This window comes from Lontra canadensis, unplaced genomic scaffold (genome assembly GCF_010015895.1).
Source record: "Lontra canadensis isolate GAN:19392208 unplaced genomic scaffold, GSC_riverotter_1.0 scaffold120, whole genome shotgun sequence".
NCBI lineage: Eukaryota > Metazoa > Chordata > Mammalia > Carnivora > Mustelidae > Lontra > Lontra canadensis.
The window spans coordinates 1,501,863-1,522,509 of record NW_022631114.1 but is presented as its reverse complement, the minus strand read 5'-3'; the positions used below and the strand labels follow the sequence as shown (position 1 = coordinate 1,522,509).

Sequence of the window (20,647 nt, the reverse complement as noted above, 5' to 3'; positions counted from 1 at the left end):
ACTATCATTACTTTATTTATGCCTGTTTGCCTTTATCTGCTGACTTCATGAGGAGAGATCCCGATCTATCTTTTGTCTGCTGTTTCCCCAATACCCATCAGAACATCTGGCCCTTTGCTTGCTGGCATAGATATAAGTGCTGCTCAACAAATATATCCAGTTCCTCCCTGGACACATGGTACGACTGCACTTTCCTCTCCTTTTGGAGTTAGGTGTGACCATGCAACTTGCCCTGAAAAAGAAGTCTGAGTGCAGAGGTATTTGCCATTTCCAGGCAGGATCTTCAAGAGTGACTCTGTGACCTTCTCTTTCTCCCTCCCTCCATCACAGTGACTGGCAATGATCAGCCAGGGTGGGGATGAGGGGGAGAAGACCCGTAGCCAACCCAAAATGGAGATTCTATTAGCCTAGGTGCCTATATGCTTACAGTGAGCAGGACCCCCAGCTAACCATGCCTCCCACCCCCTACTGATCATGTTGGACATATAATGGAATAAAAAATAAACTTGGTAAAGTCAAAGAGATCTTAAGGTTATTTGTTACATCAGCACAAACCAGCACATCCAGACTGATGTATATATGTTCAAATACTCAATGAAACTCAATACAAATAGCCAAATATTCACATTAGGGTAAAGGTCATATGAAAATCTAAGTATCCTTCACAGGAGATAGGTCAAATAAATCACCCTTTACTCATACAGTGGAACTATGTGAACATCAAAAATAATGATGTACCTCTTTATGTATTGATGTCTGAGATGTTCCATAAAGTGGAAAAATAAAAATATATGTACAAATGACTGCATATGTTTATAACACAATTTTCACTTGGACATGTTGACCAAAAAGCCAAGATGGGATAAAAATTGGATTCCAACCAACTTCTGGATAAAACCACATCTAGAAACTTCTAAATGGGTTATGAAAGTGAATTAGAATACTCTGAGGGGCGCCTGGGTAGCTCAGTGGGTTAAAGCCTCTGCCTTCAGCTCAGGTCATGATGCCGGGATCCTGGGATCGAGTCCCGCATTGGGTTCTCTGCTCAGCGGGGAGCCTGCTTCCCCCTCTCTCTCTACCTGTCTCTCTGCCTACTTGTGATCTCTGTCAAATAAATAAATAAATAAAATCTTTAAAAAAAAAAAAAAAGAATACTCTGAAATCTCTCACCCAAAATGAAGATGCAATATAGTCCAGAGGGAGAGGACTTGGGCCTTCACTCCCCTTTTGGAGGGGACCAATGGTATTCAGTGAGTCCTATGCACCTGCCCCAATCAAGACAGCAACACTGCCGTGGGACCACTCAGAGACTCACTATGAGTCCCCCCAGTTTGAGAGGGAAGTGAGAAGGAGAATGTGAGTGGAGTCTGAGTCCTGCAGAAGCCACTTCGGTGAACTGCCAATTCTGAGAAACCGTGTCCTGCAAGGGACAGAGCGCTGGCAAGGAGAACAGGGTCTCCGAAGGACCTGGGGAAGGGCTTGCCAGAGAGGTGCAGCAGGAAACACGTGCCAGACTTCTAGAGCCCAGAGTCAGTTTAGCATTGCGCCAGTCAACAAAGAACGTTCCAGCTCATCGAGACTAAAGGCGTCAGAGACATCAACCAACATGTGAGGGAGGGGGAGAATGGGACCCAGTGTGCCATCCTTAGACCCAGTCCTGCCCGTAGAAACGTCTGAATGGTTGGAGCTTTGATCACCATACAGAACGGGACATTCTGAAATCTCAGTCTAGTCTGTGTTTTGTTCCTTAAAGCATCTCTACGACTTTTATTACTTGTGAGCTGAAGTCCTGGGGCTTGTGCCTGCTTTTATCCGGGAGCAGGAAAAAAAACCCTTAATCGAGAGCATACCACAAGGGCAACAGAGGACAAAGAAGGCTGCTTTATGATTCAGCCCAGTACCCCCACACCAAACTTCCCCCACCTGTGGATAAAATATCCTTGGAACACACACAAGAGCCCATATGCGGTGCTGGCCCCTCGGATGAGATACTAGAGGCAAGAGGGAAGTTAACTTTTCTCCAGATGGTCTTTTGCACATTTTCAGAGTTTGTACCTCTTCATGCCCACACGCAGGATGTAGACGCCCGTGTTGTGAGTGAAGTGACCTTATTAGGTGGGTTGGCTGGCTGGTATGAGCACCGGCTGCTGGGACTGTCCCTCTGGTTAGGTCACAACTGGCCGTGTGCCCTTATGCATGTCAACCACCCTCTCTGTGCCAATGACATCAACCGTAACATGGGAATCAGGGCAGTGGCTCTCTGGGTTGTGAGGATGAGGTAGCTGAGGGCCTGCAGAGCTCTTAGGAGAGGGCCTGTCCTGTATGTGTTTGGAGAACATGAGCTGTTGCTATTGCCTAGTTTATAATAATAATATAATAAATGTTAAAGGGGAAAGATTTATCAGAAAACAAGGGGAAAATCTGAGTACCACTAAGAACTGTCCATGTTTTTCTTCCATGGGATGTGGAAAAGAGATTCAGACAGGATAAAATGGTTAAAACTTCAAAGTAACCATCTGAGAGACCAAGAGGTTAAAATCAGGAAAACAATCATCACTTACCAAGTGTCAACTTCCCTGCAAACAAACAAAAAACAAACATACAAACAAACAAAATCCCAAAAAGCAAAACAGAACAAAACCCATCAAGGGTATTAAAATATTAGACATCACAATCAGAAAAACTAACAGTACCTCTGAGGAGGACAGCATCCAAATATAACTAGTTACTAATTGGGAGAAATCTCAAAAAGCTCCAAGGGAAGTGGGGGTGGGTTGGGAGACATAAATTTAACCACCAGAAAATTAGTCATGAACTTGAAATACTAGAACAGAAAGAGAGGGGGAAAGAGCACTATTTTTGGACGGTGCTCCAGAGGCTGACATCCCAGGGCCAAGCAGGTGCTGGTTCCATTGCCACAGACACAAAATGCAACCTGCCCACAACACCCATGTGGTTAAGTGGCGGGAGACGAGGGTGAGCAGGAAGAATTCTGCAGAAGGGTGGCGATCATCAGCCAAGGAGTTATGACCTTGGAGAGATCGAAGATGACTACCCTGGGATACCCCATGGATGGACGGACACCCCTAGTGAAAGGGCTGGCCCCAGGAAAGCAAAGTCCTCACGGAGCCAAGACTGTGCACACACAGTCCCAAGAGCCACCTGGGACAGCAAAAAAAAAAAAAAAAAAAATTAAGATTTTATTTATTTATTTGACAGACAGAGATCACAAGCCTGCAGGGAGGCAGGCAGAGAGAGAGGGCGGGGAAGCAGGCTCCCTGCTGAGCAGAGAGCCCGATGCGGGACTCGATCCCAGGACCCTGGGATCATGACCTGAGCCAAAAGCAGAGGCTTAACCCACTGAGCCACCCAGGTGCCCCATGGAACAACAGAATTTTAAAGAGAACTGCATGGGATGGCATTGGGCCCAAATCTAGAAGACTTGGATCTGCTCCTCTTCGGAGGCCCAGGGCCAGGAAAGAAGGCCTTTAAGCATCTGCAAGTTACAGTTACTTCACCTCCAACCCTTGTCTGTTGTAGGCAGGTGAGGGCAGGAGGCAGGCGAGGGCAGAAGGAAGGAGGCTCAGACTTGCAAGTAAGTTATGGAAAAATACAAAGGGTCAGGTGAGAATAAATAAGCCCCCATAAGTCAAAGGACCAGATAACAAGCTTCTCAGAGTCAAAAGAGAGATAGTATGGTCCCTGTGATTCCACAGCACAAAAAGCCTTGTTATGGAAAAATTGAATATATAAATACTAGGACTGACAAGGATGAGAGGAAACCTTTTGGGGACAGCAGCATGAGAAGTACATGTAACATGGTGACAATGACCAAGCAGACCCAGCCAGGCCTGCCACATGAGGCTGTGCAGTTTGCGTTTTGCACAAAGGCTTCCTCCAACTGATAGGGTCAAATGGTGGCTGAGGTCTGGTCCTCAAGTCCCGAGCCAGGAAAGGGTCACTTCTGGAACACACCAACTTTTCATAATTCATGCATCTTAGATGTTAGAAGTGGGAGTGGAAGGAGGGGTACAAAGAAATGTAAAACCTAAGGAAAAACTGTTATGTACCCAAATGGAGAACTGGCTACAGACTACAATGGCAGAGTGGTTGACCAGTTGTAACAGTTCGCAGGCATGGAGTGGTTATTTTTTGTCTAGTGCTACACTGGCACATGATAGATAATCCTGTTTGATAATTACAGCAACTGGAAATGAAGTAGTTCCTATCAAAGGAAGATTCTAACACTAAATTAAAAAGCAGAACTGGAAACAGAGCTAAAGTCTAGCTAAAACAAAAGAAAATGAGGGGCGCCCAGGTGGCTCAGTGGGTTAAGCATCTGCCTTCAGCTCAGGTCATGATTCCAGGGTCCTGGGATCAAGCCTTGCATCAGGCTCCCTGCTCAGCACTCAGCACAGAGGCCTGCCTCTCCCTCTCCCACTCTCCCTGCCTCTGTGCTCACATACTGTCTCTGTCAAATAAATAATAAAATCTTTTTAAAAAAGAAAGAAAGAAGCAACATAAAACTAGAGTCACAAGATAAAAGACAGGCTTTATGTGTGAAAATCAAATATAATTTTGCCCTACAAGGGGTCTTAAAAAATACCAAGGTTCCACCCCATTTTTTCCACTACTCAACTCTTTGTCTGCTCAGGGCAATCATACCACTAGGACAATGAGAATGCCACTTTATGTGTACCTACTGTTTGAGGGCGTTCACACGCTCTTGCGTGTACGAATCTGGCAGCACAGCGTCGTGCGAAGGCCAAGAACTCAGTTACAACAGGACCTCAACTAAAATTCTGGATTTTACCCCCTTGTCTAGATGACCTTGGGCAAGAAACCCACTCCCTCTGGATTTCGGTTGCTAAATCTCTAAAATGAAACCCACACTCCCCATTTCACAGATGCTAAAACTGAGGCAGGCAGAAGGGAAGTAATGGATAGCTGGTAGAGCAGGGATGCCTTTTGATGCGAGCCTAGTGCTGTCAGAACTGACACAGGGTCAGAATCATGCCCGTGGTGTTACTGTTCTAAAGCTCCATATGAATTTCCATTCATTGTCTCGAAAAAAATTAGGACAAGAACATGTGTAATAAGTGAAATTTAAGCATCTCTAATGACAAATGCATCTTTCATTTTGTCCAAAAGAAAATCAGATGTGATCGGGCATGTTCAGGGTGGTATGGCCGTAGACTGTCCAAAAGAAAATCATACTAATAATAAATCAAAGTAAAACTCTTTTCCAAATTATCCAAATTGGCTTAATGCTTTCAGTTGATCATTTCCCAAAAATATGTAAATACTTTGTAACTACAAATAAATAATCTTTTATTTATTCCACATTACTCATGAGGCCTAAGTAAACTCTAGGGCTCAGAGATAAGTCTGCCTCAATAATTATTAATGAAGTTATAATTTACATACTCAAAGTCCCCTTTAAATTAAATGTGGGTTTTCCCTACAGTAGAACCATCTTGATTAAACATGTTTTATCTCAAATTGTGCAAAAACCAGAAAAGTCCGGGGCCCCTTAAATAACAGAACTTCAAATAAGTCCTTGCTATCAGTGAGCAGCCAGGTAGTTTTTTTGGACTAAGTTCTTGTGAGCAGAACAAACCAGAAAAGATTTTAACAATCACAGTCAAGCACTGAAGTTCAGAAGATAGTTAAACGTCAGGACCTAGAGAACAGAAGGCTCGCCTGGAGAAGGAGGGTCTTTTATTACTGAAGTCACTTTCAGAGACCAGAAAACCAGAGACACAAAAGGCTAACTTGCATTTTTGGGAAGATATATTAAAAAGTAGCATAACAACAAATGCACTCCCATAAAAATATTCTGTAATACTTGAAAGGACACTGGCAGAAAGATACAAAAATTTTGGCATACCTGGCTTGATCCAAAAAATCCAATATAAGAGTAAAATCATTTAAGCTATTGGGTTTTTACTTGCTAAACTCTTCAGATGTACACAAAAATTATTTTTAAATAGCCTTAAAGAGAAACTTAACTAAGGACAATTTCCTATTCACAAATACAAGTCAGAAATCAAGCTACTCAATAAAGTATAATTAGATAGAAAGTAAGGGTTCTGATCACATGCATATATCAAATCTCAAAAGGAGTTTACATTAAAAAATGAGCCCATATGTCCAAAAAAAGATCTGTAGGACTATACATTAAATGCTAATATGGTTGTTGCTGAGACGTGCGATTAGAAGTGGAATATATATTGCTTTCACGACCAGAAATACTCAAAATATATACTGAGATGGACAATATAACGCTGATGGAACAGGAAGACAGATGCAGGTTGATTTTATTTCCACCAGTTTATTATCTATGAGATCAGTGTTAACCAAATGCAGGGCACTTCGCTAGATGCAACAAGAAAAACCAAGATGAATCAACAAAATCAAAACCCATGCTCTCAAAAAACTCCTGATAGAGGAGGAGAGGTAAATACAGGTTCCAGCAATGAAGTACAAAGTACAAAGCATTTACAAACAAAATGTGCTTTTGTGCTAACAGCAAATACAGAATGATAGAAGGGCAAGAGAGAAGAGAAATGAATTTTAGCCACATGGAAATCAGGAGAGCTGAGACAGAGTAGGATGGACAGATTCTGGCAAGTGAGTGATGAGAAAAGAGGGCAAAAAAAAAAAAAAAAAAGCCCAGTTCCTACTGAGCAGTCACTATGTGCCTGATACTGAGAAGTACCTTCATTCATTCAATCAACTATTCATTCATTCACCCAATCAACCTTCATATTTGCCCTATAGGAGGTGCTCTTATCCCTGCTTTATAAACCAGGAAGCGAAAGCTCGCTCAAGCTCATATCACTAGGAAGCGGAAGAACCAGGACTGAACCCAACCGTGTGTTCCTCACCACTCAGCTATGCTGCCCCTCTAGGCCAAGAGAAAACACCAAGACCTGTAGGCCAGGAAAAAATAATGAACAAGGTCATAGAAGAAGAAGGAAACTTACATTTACTGAAAGTTTATATGGGTCGGCTTCTCTGTCTTCATACCTTTTATATGAAAATTTATTTATTTTTCCTCTGATATGATCATTATCACACCCATTTTAAGGCTGAGAAAACTAAAGTTTGGATAGGTCAAACATCAGGCCAAACAGCTACTATGAACCAAACAGAAATTTAAACCAAGTCTGAGAGTCCAATACTGGGACAACCAGTCAGATGGATAAAAGTGTCTCAGTTAAGCCCCAAAACAGCTCTGTACATGTGGTAATATTATTTTTCTCATTTTACAGCTAAGGAAATGAAAATTAAGATAAGGTAAGTAACTTCTCCAAGGTCACAGAACTGGTAAGAGGTGAACCCAAAGTTTAAGCTAGGCAGCCTGATTTCAGAGCCAGAATTCTGACCCTCTGGATAAAATGCAGAAAGAGTAAACACGAGGGGTGCCTGGGTGGCTCACAGGGTTAAGCTTCTGCCTTCGGCTCGGCTTGGGTCATGATCTCAGGGTGCTGAGATCGAGCCCCATATCGGGCTCTCTGCTCAGTGGGGAGCCTGCTTCCCCCTCTCTTTCTGCCTGCCTCTCTGCCTACTTGTGATCTCTGTCTGTCAAATAAATAAATAAAGTCTTAAAAAAAAAAAAAGAAAGAAAGAGTAAACTCGAGTCAAACCGTGGACAGCCTCTAATGGCACACTTGGAATTCATCAGCTATGCAAACTTACTGAAGATTTTCCTCTGGGAGAACATGATTAAATTACATTTTAGGAATAAAATCCTTTAAGAAACATATCAAAATTAGATTCTTGACACATAACATGTAATAAGACATAGAGCACCTTACCTTTACAGCTTCTCAAATAAGCTTAACCACTGTTTCAGTTAGGTGTATTTCATTTACCCAAGAAGGTCATCGCTGTAGTTATTCTGCAAGTATGGGGAGGGTTACGGTAACCCTCTTAAAGTGTCAAGCCCCAACTAGGTATTGCACTACTTGACATAAACTACATTAGATTTATACATTATTATATCTTTCTATAGATCCCTTTACATAGTGGCGTAGAAATTGGAAGCAAAGTAATTGATCATTGAACCTGCCTTCTCAAAGCAAAGCAGGAAGAGAGGGGAGGGGGACAAAATCCACAACTGAAATAGGTTTGCTTTTCACAATTCATTTTGCATTTTGACTTGCATGCCCAGCTAACGAGCCAGGAGGCCTAGGATGTTCCATCTCCAAAACAGGTTCAACCTCCCCCAGCGACAAGCAGCCTGACTCATTCTAACAGCCAGCATCAATTCTTAATGAGCCCCAGAGCTCCCCAAGTCCTTTCTACTTTTCCTGCCTGGGAGTCCCTGGCCCCCTTTCCCTCTGTCCCAAATTCCCAAAGACCTCCCTCATTTCACCTCTCTTCTTTAAACCTGAGATATAACTGACACGCAGAGTGATACGAGTTTGTGGTGCATAACACAGTGATTCGACATTTGTACACAGTGTGAAATGGTCCTCACGGAAAGTCCAGCCACCGTCTGTCACCGCACAAAGTTATCACGACATTATTGACTGTGTGCCCCACGTTGTCCGTGGCATCCCCGTGACTCATGTATCTTACAACACTACATTTACACTTCTGGACCCCACCCCTTAAGAACCGCCGCCAGCCCCTTCCATCAGGAGGCAGCCCGCAGGTGTGGGTGGCTCTCTCCCCCCTTCCCTCCATCCTCAGGGCTCCCGGCTCGCCCCACCCCCACCCCCCACCCCCACTCACCAGGTGCAGGGCCAGGGGCAGCAGCAGCAGGAACAGCCACAGGTAGAGGTGGCAGCTGTTGGTGAACGTGCTCTGCTCGGGGTCGTGGTACCAGCCGCCGGTGAGCGCGGCCCACACGCCCTGCCGGAGCAGCTGCAGAGCCTGGGACACCATGCCGGCTGCGCCCCGGGGCCGCCGCGCCCCGCCGCACGCAGCCCGCCGCCGCCGCTGCCCGCGCGCCCGCGGCTCTAACAGCCCGGCCCCCGGGCGCCCCCGCCGCCGCCACCGCCGCCTCCGCCCCCGCCCCCCACTTCCGCCCCGCGACCGAGGCTCGAGCTGCTCTTCTGCCCCGACCCGCGGACCGCGGCGCCGGACCCGGCTGCTGCCGCGGGGCAGGTGGGCGCCATGTCCGAGGGAGGAAGGATTTTCCCATGGTGCTCAGGGGCGCCGCTCAGAGGATGCTCCGGAGGCTCCGCCCAGCGCCCGCCCAGACCCGCTCCAACAGGCCTGCGTGCGGGGTGGAAGGACTTCTGAGTCCCTCCAACCTCTCTTTCTGGCTCTGCCCGCAGCCCCCTCTTTTACTCCGCATCCTCTTATTAGGGGGTGTGAACGGCTGAAAAATCAAAGGTGTTCTCATGCAGAAGAGACCCACCGAGACCCGCTCTGTTCCCTTTCCCCCTTTTGCTCCCTGCACCAAAAATATTTATGTAACCAAGATCCTGTCACGCATCATTCAGTGTAATTTCTCCCTCCTGAGCACTGTCTGCACAGGTTCACTCTCCTTAATTAACCGCTGACTTCAGACGCGCAATTAGTCAGCCTACGCCCTCCCTGCACCCTTGGCACTGACCCTGTTGCTTCCCTGACCTTTCCCCCTCCTCCCCTCTGTGGTTGTCCAACTTGTCAGATAAAGAACATAACAACCTTTCTGGAATGATCTGAGGGGCCTCGGTTAGGCTTGTCTTTTTACATTTTGCCTCTAACATAATCCCAGTCATCAATCGTCTACTTAGAACGTTAGTCTGTCTTTTTATACTGTTTAGATAGGAAGACCCACTAGAAGATATCAGGGAACTAATAATCTTTACGCTTTTATACTATTTTATAATTTATAGTAGGTCAATCTCTAATTCTCTTCTAAAAGCAGGTTTTGGACAAGAACGAAATAAAGAAGAACTCATCTTTTGAATGAGGAAAGGAAACTCTCATTATTAATTGATAACTTCAAGTAACTGAGTTTCAGGTTCTCGCAGAGAACAGGTTTTGGAAATGGGGGAGATGAAAGGTAACTTGGCTTGATCAGGAATGAGCAGAGGAAGCCTTGTGTCAGTTAAGGCCTCTGGGCAAGAACAAGGAATAGAAGCTTTCATGGTCCCCAAACATGCCTTTCCTGTGTCCTCTGTCGGAAACACATCACATCTCCCCTCTGATGTGGGCACCGCATATTCCCTGGCCACGTTTTGGACTGCAGCAGAGTTTGCTGGTGGCTGTCTGAGCCAGGCGGGGGAAAGCCAGGCATGCCAGGCTTCCTATGCTGAAATGAAACAAGACGAGGTCCATCCTGAGGAGATGGTCTGGAACAGGAGAGTCCACTGGGGGGCAGCAAAGTCTCACCCTGGTGCTATGCAGTCAGGCTTAACCACTTTTTCATCCTCTCAGCATTCATCTGCAAGAATGACTAACCAAAATGCAATAATGCTTTCTGTATTCGAATAAGACTTTTCTCAAAGCCAAGAGGATGTTTGTGATATGGTTCATGCTTGAAACCTACCAGGTGCTCTATAAATACTTAATGAGTGAACGAATCCATCAACTCCACAGGGAGCCCCACACTAAAGGATCCCTTCCATGTGCACAGGTCTGTTCATGCACCAGAGGCGTGCCCTCTTCCATGTGCACCTGATTCATCCAATATTTATGGAACACCTTCTATCTGCCAGTCATTTTGTTGAAGACCAAGGAAGCAAATATCAATAAAAATATAATTCTTTCCATGAAGGAGTGAACAGAATACAAGAGGAATCAGACAAATCAAACAAGACTTACAACAAAATGTTCTGGGTGCTATAATAGAAGCGTATCTATGTATCCTTCGGTAGGAGGTCATCGAGAGGTCGTGATCCCTGATGGATCTGAGAGCTGGGCCCAGGGTTATCAGAGGCTCCTTATCGCCCCCCCCACCCTACACCCACCCCATAATGGAATATATGTAATACCCACTGTTTTCACTCTAGGAGCCACAGCAAGGATTCAGACTTGAGACAACAATGTATTCCTGAGACCATCTGGACTGTTTACACAATTGAACCCCGTTAAGGCCTCCATGTGAACTCCTAAGATTCTGGTGGACAGCAGCAGATATCTTGTGGCTGTGCAAGACAAGCCACAGATATAAGTTCCCTGGCTTATTAAAACTCCCACTGGGTGCCTGCATGGCTCAGTCATTTAGGCGTCTGCCTTTGGCTCAGGTCATGATCCTGGTGTCCTGGGATCGAGCCTCGTGTGGGGCTCCCTGCTCAGCGGGGATCTGCTTCTGTTTCTGCCTCTGCTCGAGCACTTGTGCTCATGCCCTCTATCTCTCAGGTAAATAAATAAAATCTTAAAGAGAAAGAAAGAAAGAAAGAAAGAAAGAAAGAAAGAAAGAAAGAAAGAGAGGAAGGAAGAAAGAAAAGGGAAGAGAAGAGAAAAAAGAAAAATTGCCACCTCCCAATCTAGAATGGCCTGCCTCTCTTCCTTTGGTCTCTCCTCACCCTCAGTGTATGGGGGCCAGTTTCAAATTCCCAAGAACTTCTAAGGTTGCAAGGTCAGTTTTGTGGACCACATGAAGTTTCAGAACTTATCCTTGGCAATGGACACCCGCTGAAAGGCTTTAAGCACAGATGTGACATGAACCTGAGCCAGCGAGAGTGGATGTGAAGTTGAGGGATTAAATATAACTTAGGACTTGGAGAACAATTCGATGTAGAGGCAAAAGAATAAAGTGACTTTCTATTTGGGGTTGGAGTGACTATGCTATGAAATTAATCAAGTTGCGGAATATAGGCTGTCTAGAGGGGAAGAAAAAAGGACTACACTGATTGTGGGTTGCCTGGGGGTTTGGCAGGTGGGGCAGGATGAGTATGGTTCTGGAGCTTGAAATAGGGATACAGACTTGGGGTGGGGGCAGTCTGGAGTTCACGAAAGGGAATGACAATCTCCTGGAAAAGAGTGTGGAGGAGGGAGCATGAGGACTGTGGGTCACAAGGGTTAAAGGCAGGGGCAGGAGGAAAAGAGGGAGGAGAAGAGTAGACTAAGGTGGGCCTGCCATCCCTAAACAAAGAGCAGTTCAAGAAGGAGATGGTTCACAGTGTCGAGTGCCATAGAAGAACATTGTCCTTAGGAGTGACCTATGCCACTGCAGCTTCAAGATTGCAGATAGTGACCGGGGCAGTTGCCTAATAACGTTATATTTTAAAAAGAGTGAACAGGGAGTGGAGAAGAAGAGGCAAGTGAAGTCAGCCACCCCTTAGAGGCCATGAAGGTAGATGTGATCTACATGTAGGTACAAGGTCAACAAAGTTTGTCAAAGTTCCTTTGGACAAATTGGCGCGGGGCGGAGATACGCACATTTCTTCTCCACCACACTCTGCTTTTCCCAGAGAGTCTTCATCTACTCTCCTGGCTTTAACTATTATGCACGTGCTGACCATCTGAAATCTCTATATCCAGCCCTGACCTCTTTTCTGAACTTCAGGTTTATATCCCCATAGGTGCTGCCCCCCACCCCGGGCTCTCAGCATGTTCACACACATACTCACTGACCTCTCTCCTGTTGGTATTTTCTGTACTTCAGTGTTTTGGATCTCAGTTGGTAACGTGACCACCCGCCTAATCATTTAGAACCCAGGATCTATCTTAGATGTCCCGTCTCTCTCACCACCTCCTTCAGTCAATCATCAAGTCCTATCATTGTGTCTCCAAGTGACTATTGACTAGATAGGCTTTGCCCTAGCCCTCCTGGAGCAAGTCAGGTCTTCAAAATTTCTCACTTGTGAACTATCTCAGTGGCTTCCTAATGGGTTTTCCTATCTCTAATCTAACCCCCTATGTGTCAATTACGGGTATCAGGGAGGAGGTGAGGCGGGAAAGAGCAAGGCTGGCTTTCAAACCGAGATCGTTCTACATGGCAAATGGGAATGCTGAGAAATTAGGCAATGGACAATGAAGCTGGAGACGAGCAGAAGCAGAACTCCTGGACTGGAGGTAGTACCATCAGGGCTAAGACGTCAGGGATCGGCAGCAGGAGATAGACCCGTGGCAGCGCAAGCTGGAGAGAGCTGGAGCCTTAGCAAACCCCATGACAGGCAATAGGGGGAGGTGTGACAGTGGGGGTAACACGTGGATACCCTGACTTCTCTTCTCCAGACTTCCGATCTCCTACTTCTCCCTTCTGTTGGCCAAACCTACCTGGAAGTCCTAGTGCCCAGAAGCCCAGAGAATGTAGTCAGTTACCTGCAGCAAAGATCTGAGCAGGTGAAGGGAAAGGCAGAGTGATTTCTATAAAACATAAATCCAACCTGGTTACCCCTTCTTAAAATGTTTTCCATCACATGCAGAAAAAAAAACCCCACAGAAAACAATTAAGTGCCCTCCAAGCCTTGACTTCCCCAAATCCCTACAAGCTCTTCTCTGGAAACCCAAACTACCTGTGCTATCTTTGCACACACCATGTTCCTTCATGCCTTTCTGCTTGTGCCGATACTGTTCGCTCAGCAAAGCAGCACAGGTCAACACACCTTCACACACTCAAACGCACACACACGCACGCACGCACACTCGTGGGATTTTCAGAGGGACTGTAGCTGAGTCTACCAGTCAGTTTTTAGAGAATTGACATCTTCTGAATATTGAGCTTTTCTGTTGATGAACAAGATGTATCCCTTCATTTATTAAGACCTTTCAATAACATTTGACAGTTTACTCCATAGAATTCTTGGACATTGTTTACTGGCACTCAGTGTGGGTCATGATCTCATTGGCTAGGGCTGAGGGAAATAATGTAAAACTGAAATATTATGGAACTGGAATTAATTGGGGTTGAAATATTAAAATTTATATGGGAACTGGAACAGCACCCCTTTGTATCCAGAGGCCCATCCAGGTTTCATTCTGTAGAAACGACCTTCTAAGTAAAGTGTGTCTGTCTAGCAGCCCCTAATGTGGGCCACACAGCCGGAGCCAGGGCAATGACTCCGCTGTGTTCGAGTTACCACAACATGAGGAGTGGAGTTAGGTAGAGTCTGATGGTCTGGCAGAGCAGTAAAATTCCCAATGTCCTTGGCTTCCCAAGGCTCCTTCACTACCTTGCCCATCAACAGCAGCTACTCCCAGTGGATACGGACACCATGAAGATTGTTCCAGCAAAGGGTGACAATATGGCTATGTCCAAGAGTAGACCCTAGCGAACAAACACGAGTAGTCTAGAGCCTGGGACAAGGAAAAGCTGAAAAAAGTATCCAAAAGTATCCAGCCTTTACCCTTGGTGTGCCTACCCACTGAGCCTTGTGAAGAGGTCATTTTGCTGCTCAAGGATCCTTGTTGTTCACCTGCTTCTGGTTCGGGGGCCCCAGCGAGGCTCATCCTTGCTCACTGACTATTCTGGATGAAAGACTCTTCGGGCTCCAAGAAGGCTCTGAATGTGACCAAATGGAAGAAGTTGTGTCAGCTTTTGATTAATAGGATTTGTCACAGAGGTAATATTAGATACCTTTCATGGTGGTAATGAGGATTAATCCTCTTCGATTTAGAGAACCTCATTTATAAGTATAAGCAAAATAATAAAAGTGTTTAAATTATCAAAATAATTTTTAAAAAGTCAAAGGCTAACTGTTCTAAGAAAATAGTCCTCACTAGAATAGGACACATGAGAAAACAAGAGAGGTCCTTAAAAATTATAATTCATAAGAGCACCACTCAGGTGGTGAGTGGGTGCTCAGTTGGTTGAGCATCTGACTCTTGATTTCAGCTCAGGTCATGATCTCAGGGTTGTGAGATCGAGCCTCCCATCAGCCTCCATGCTCAGCAGGGAGCCTATTTGAAGTTTCTCTCCCTCTGCCCCTCCCCACCCCATGCATACCTTCTCTCTCTCATCTCTCAAAAATAAATAAATAAATAAATAAATCTTTAAAAACTGTAATTAATATTCTCCATGATATTTAAGGGAATATTGGATTGATTAAAATAACAATACATTAATAAAGATGAGAAACTGGAAAGTAGAAGAGAATTTTGGTTATTAACAGAGCTTGTGATTATCACATACAAACATTTTCAGGAAACACAGAAGGAAGAATACTTATCAACTCATTCCCTGATACCAAAACAGGTGAAGGAAGATATGACAAGAAAAGAAAGCTACAGAGTATTCTTTGTTCCTCTATAACAAAAGCAAAATCTTCAGCAAAATATTGGCTCTTTAACTACCTGAATCCAATAACATATAGAAAATATTATATAGCATAATTATGTAGGATTCATCCCAGGAATTCAAGGTTGGTTTAACATCCCAAAATCAATTAAGCGTTGAAGGGTGACCTAGTGTCTGTGTTGCAGGGTACCACAAATCCTGCTACACTCTTGTGTACTCATCCTCAGAGCTACTGGAAAATACGCTTCCTCCAAATAAGTGAATACACAAGGGAGGAGAAGCTTTGGAGAATAGGGAACAAGCTCTGGGAAAAGGAAAGGGAAAATAAAAAACAAAACACAAAATAAAAAACAAATCACAAAACAGCCTAGAGAATAATCAATCCAGATGAAGACTCAAGTTGCATTTTGAATCCGGTATCTATGAAATTTTAGGTCTATTCGAATATTTCACGTCTTTTGACTTTTTGGTAAATTGAATTTTGAAAAATAATTTTCCCAGCCCACCCAAATTTTCTTCTTTATTGGCCTAAATTTGTTAATACCATCCTCTCATGATTTTTAAAACATACACAGTGATATGTGGCTTTCATGCCTAAAATTCACTCCTTTTTCTTTTAGGTTCACTCAACAGGGATTTTTCAAGTTCACCAGTCTTTACAAAGAACAGGTATTTGATTGTGTTGGTCTTCTCTATCAAGTCTTTGCTATTTTGTTAATTTACATTCTTAATTTGTTTTCCTGGCATTGACGGTATTTGAGCTTAATTTGCTCTTCTTTTTTTTTTTTTAAACATCTTGAGGTGGATGCTTGGCTCATGTGGTTTTTGTCACCCCTCCTAATATATAGTTGAACCTATATAGGTAAGCCTATATAGGTTCAACCTATGTAATTAAGCCTATAATTTTTTCTCTAACCATGGTATTAGTTGCACTCTACAAGTGTGTGTATATATATATATATATATATATATATATATATTCAAAATACTTCTTAGTTTCTATTGAGATTCCCTTAACCCATGGGTTTTTTGGAAATATATTGCTTTAGAAATATATACGCATACATATATATATTTTATATAAGAACATTTTATAATAATCTATGATTTTGTATTTAACTCCAGACAACATACTCTGAATGATTTCAGTCACTCGTTGAGACTTGATTTGTGACAAAGAATATGGACAATTTAGTAAATCTTCGTATGTGCTTTAAAAGAATGATTTACCTACACATTTCAGGTGTAGTATTCCACAAATGTCCATTGATTAAGTCTGATGCTCATGGAGTAGATATTATTCTTTTTTAAATTTTTTATTTAAATTCTATTTAGCTAACATACAGTGTATTATTAGTTCCAGGGCAGGTATCATTCTGTTGTGAAGAATAAGGAGGAGGAGGAGGAGGAGGAATAAGGGGAAAAAAGGAAAGGAAAAGCAGAGTAGCCTTTACTCATTTGTAACACTAGGTGGCACCAGAGTACTGCTCCAAATGCAGTAAAATGCAGTTCGTTGCCCTTATTACAAAGCAGATTTTAAACACAGGATGAATTCAGTACTCTAGAAATTGTGTCCCCAAAATAACAGTTCTATTTTTCACCTGTTTAGTTTGTTCATGTCCTGTGAAAGTCAGTGTGTATGTGCGTGTTTTTGTGACTATTATTAATTTATCAAATTATTTTTTTCTTAATTTTCTGTGCAATTTGATGTCCCTAAACAATAGAATAGAAATACTTGAACCCAAGATATATTCTAAATTAATTAAGGAAATTTTCAGGAAAAAAAAGAGGATTTTTTCCTAGACATTAAAACTATATCAGGTCCCCACCCCAAAATGACCAAAAACAGTAACAAAAACAAAAAAAAACCTGACATTACGATGGATCCTAAGGCAATTGACATCTGTAGCCACAGAGTAAGGACCCTGGTGAACTCACTCTCCAACAAACACAATGAAAACAGAGGCACAAGCAAAATTGATCATTTCAGAATCCTGGACATTAACGAAAGCCATGGATTGAACAGCAAATCACCTTTCCAAGAGTTGCTGAACTTCAGTAAGACAGTGGAGTCTGTGATGTTTTAACAGGGGTTATTGTCATCCCTTCTGCACCCCAGGCCCAGCGACCTGCCCTACCGAAATAGAAGAGTGTCCTTTAGATTGAAATGAAAGGACACCAGACAATAAATTGAATCCACCCAGAGAAACAAGGGACACAAGCAAAAATGACTACACGCGTAAATATAAAAATATTATAAACACACTTTCGTTTATAATTCTTTTACACCCCTATCTGTTTTAAAAAGGCAACTATAGGGGCACCTGCTCTGGGGGCGTGGCTCAGTTGGTTAGGCCGCTGACTTGGAATTTGTCTCAGGTCATGAGGTCAGGGTGGTGGGATCGAGCCCAGAGTCGGGCTCCACACGTAGCGCAATCTGCTTGTCTCTCTCCCTGTACTCCTCCCTCTGCTCACTCTCTCTCTCCCTCTTTCTCTCTCTAAAATAAATAAATAAATAAATAAAATCTTTAAAAGACAACTGTATAAAGCAAGAATTACAAAACTGTGCTACTGTAGCATTTATGATAAAAAATTAATGTCTATGAAAAGAATAGCATAAAAGAAGGGGGAAGTAACAGAGTTATATGGAAGCCAAGTTTTTAAATAATATTGTAATTAAATTAATATCAATCTGACTTAGAGTGTTAATTCCTAGTACAACCACTAAGAAACTAAATTTTAAAAATACAGTAAAAGAGGGGTGCCTGTGTGGTTCAGTAGGTTAAGCCTCTGGCTCTTGATCTCAGCTTAGATCCTGATCTCAGGGTTGTGGGTTCGAGCCCTGCACTGGGCTCCCCACCCAGCATGGAGCCTGCTTAAAAATAACATATTTTTAAATATTTAAAATTACAGTAAAAGAAAGAATAAGGGAATTAAAATGGCATACTCAATAAAGAAGGCAGTAATGGAGGAACAGAGACACAAAAAAGACATAGAACAGATAAAAACAAATACCAAAACAGTAGATATAAGTTCCTCCTTAGCAGTCGTTACACTAAACACAAGTAAATTAAGCCTGCAATCAAAAAACAGATGGGCAGAATGGATTAATAAGAATAATCAAATGTTATGTTACTCCAAAACACACCTCAGATTCCAAGACAAAAATAGGTGGAAAATAAAAGAGTTGGAAAAGATACAACACGCACACAAAGGGAGTCTGAGGGACTATCCTACATCAAAGAAAAAAAGTAGACTTTGAGACAATTAAATGGTTGTTACCAAGAAAGAGATGAACAAGAAATTAAAGGATTAATTTATTAAGATTTAACAAGTATAAACACATATGCACCTAACAACAGACCCCAATCACATAGGAAACAAAGAGGGACAGAATTAAAGAGAGAAATAGACAATTCAACAATCCGAGTTGGAAACTTCAGTAAGCCACTTTCAGGAATGGACAGAATAACTCCGCAGAAGGCCAACAAGTAGAGAGAAGTCTGGAACAACAGTATGCTGCGGATAGCCTAGACAGGGAGCATCAGCCCCACCCGGAATTTGGTTTGGATGTCCAGACTGCTGATGCCACACAAACACCAGGAGAGTGTGAGCACTTTATGACTTCTATAACTAGCTTTTCTGTGGAAAACAGAGCAGGTCTCCCAAACAAGTTTGAAAAGGGATCCAGAGAGTGGAGAAAGGAGAACACATTTAGGTTTTTTTCATGATGAAGGAGTAGGACAGGGTGAGGGCCCCCACATATGAGCAAGAGGCATGCGTAGTTTGGATTTCCTGCTAGTGCCAAAGGAAGGGTACCTAGTCCTTATCAGATTGTCCAGATGTGGGAAAAGCAATAGGGAGGTGAGGCTTAAAGGCTGGGAGCAATCAGTAACAACTGTTGGAAGGGCCGTGGAGGGACTGGAACACTCATACAGTTAGGGGGAAACTCACAATGCTGCCGCCGCTTTGGAAAACAGTCTGGCAATTCCTCAAAATTAAACATTACATGCCACATAACCGTCTATTAATCACCATATATACAAATACCATAGAACCTATCTATCCCACTCCTAGATATATATGGAAAGTAAGTGAAAAGATGTATCCTCATAGAACTTGTATCTGAACATTCATAGCAGGATGATTCCTAACAGCCAACAAAATGGAAGCAAACCAAATGCTCACCATTCGGTGACTGGATAAATTAAATGTGATATATCCACATGATATTATTTGACAATAAAAAAGAATAAAGTACTGGTATATGTCACTAATGGATCACCTTTGACTGTGTTAGACAAAGTGAAGGAAGCCAATCACGAAACACCACGTAGTGTATAAGCCCAAATCCAACAACATGAAATACGCTGAATGAGCAAATCAGCAGAGCGAGAAAGTGAATTAGTGGTTGCCTGGGGCTGTGGGTATGAGATCAGGTAATGAGAAATGACTGTTCAAGGGTCTGGGGTTTCTTTTCAGGGAGGTGAACATGTTCTAGAATTAGAGAGTAGTGTTGGTTGCACAACTTGTGAACATAGTAAACACCTCTGTACTGTGTGCTTTCAAGGGGTGAATTGTATGGTATGTGAATGATAATTAATAAAGTAGTTTTTAAAAACCACGTAAAACCATCCAAACTATATGCTTGAAGGTCTCTGACCATGTTCACAGTACAGTGAAGAATTTGTTTTGATTCTGAGGTATCATATTCCCTTGGGGTGTTTACCAATTCTGGCAAAAGTCACTTTGGTTGAGGAAGCTGAGATGATAATGGGCAGTCAGGGGGCTTCTGGGACATGAAAATGTTCTGTATCTTTGCCTGGGTCATGACTGCAAGGGTGTCTGCTTCCCAGTAATTCATTGTGATGTGTATATATGTTTTATGCATTTCTCTCAATGAGTGCTCGATCTTAAAATAGTGATTTTTTAAAAAGAGATAGATTCTAGTGAAGTTATCAGACATCAAAGAGGAAGAAGCTTTGGGTAGCCTAGACAAAAAAAAAAAAAGAAAAGAAAAAGAAAAAGCCACCTATTAAGGAGAAAATATTATATTGGCCTCAATTTTTTCAGAATTACATAATGCGAAAAGTTGATGACATCGTGGTTACAAATTTTTTGGAAAAGATTGATATAAGTTTTTGCTACCATCTCAGAATTTTATAACACATAGTAATGACTTCCACTGAATAGACTCCTTGGGTTAGGCATGATTATTAGCATTTTATATGCATTAACTCATTTAGTCTATAAACCAACTCTTCGAGGTAGGAGCTGTAATGAGCCCCATTTACAAATGAAAAAATAGGCATAAATAGCATAACTGATATTTATCAACAAGGTACCCCATTTAGATAGAATATATCATCATCTCAGAAGTTCACAAAGCATTCACAAATCTGATCCTATATTCATGAAAGAAAACCTAAATAAGAAGAGGAACGATACAAACAGTACTTTCTGATCAAATTTTAATAAAAGTAGAAGCTTAAAAACCCATCTAGAGAACAAAACAAC

At 42.8% G+C, this 20,647-nt stretch overlaps 1 protein-coding gene across 3 annotated transcripts in view; it reads right to left on the bottom strand.

The window, feature by feature from the left end:
• The window catches only part of PCNX2 (pecanex 2), a 305,450-nt gene that overhangs the window by 271,160 nt on the left and 13,643 nt on the right, over positions 1-20,647 (bottom strand). For 2 of the 3 annotated variants that reach the window (XM_032841081.1, XM_032841082.1), the window contains exon 1: positions 8,746-8,980. The exons of the other annotated variant lie outside the window; for it this stretch is intronic. In XM_032841081.1, coding sequence (XP_032696972.1) covers positions 8,746-8,898 — 153 coding nt within the window. In that variant the 5' untranslated portion in view covers positions 8,899-8,980. Of the gene's footprint in view, positions 1-8,745; positions 8,981-20,647 lie in introns of those variants that run through there. 3 annotated transcript variants of the gene reach the window in all.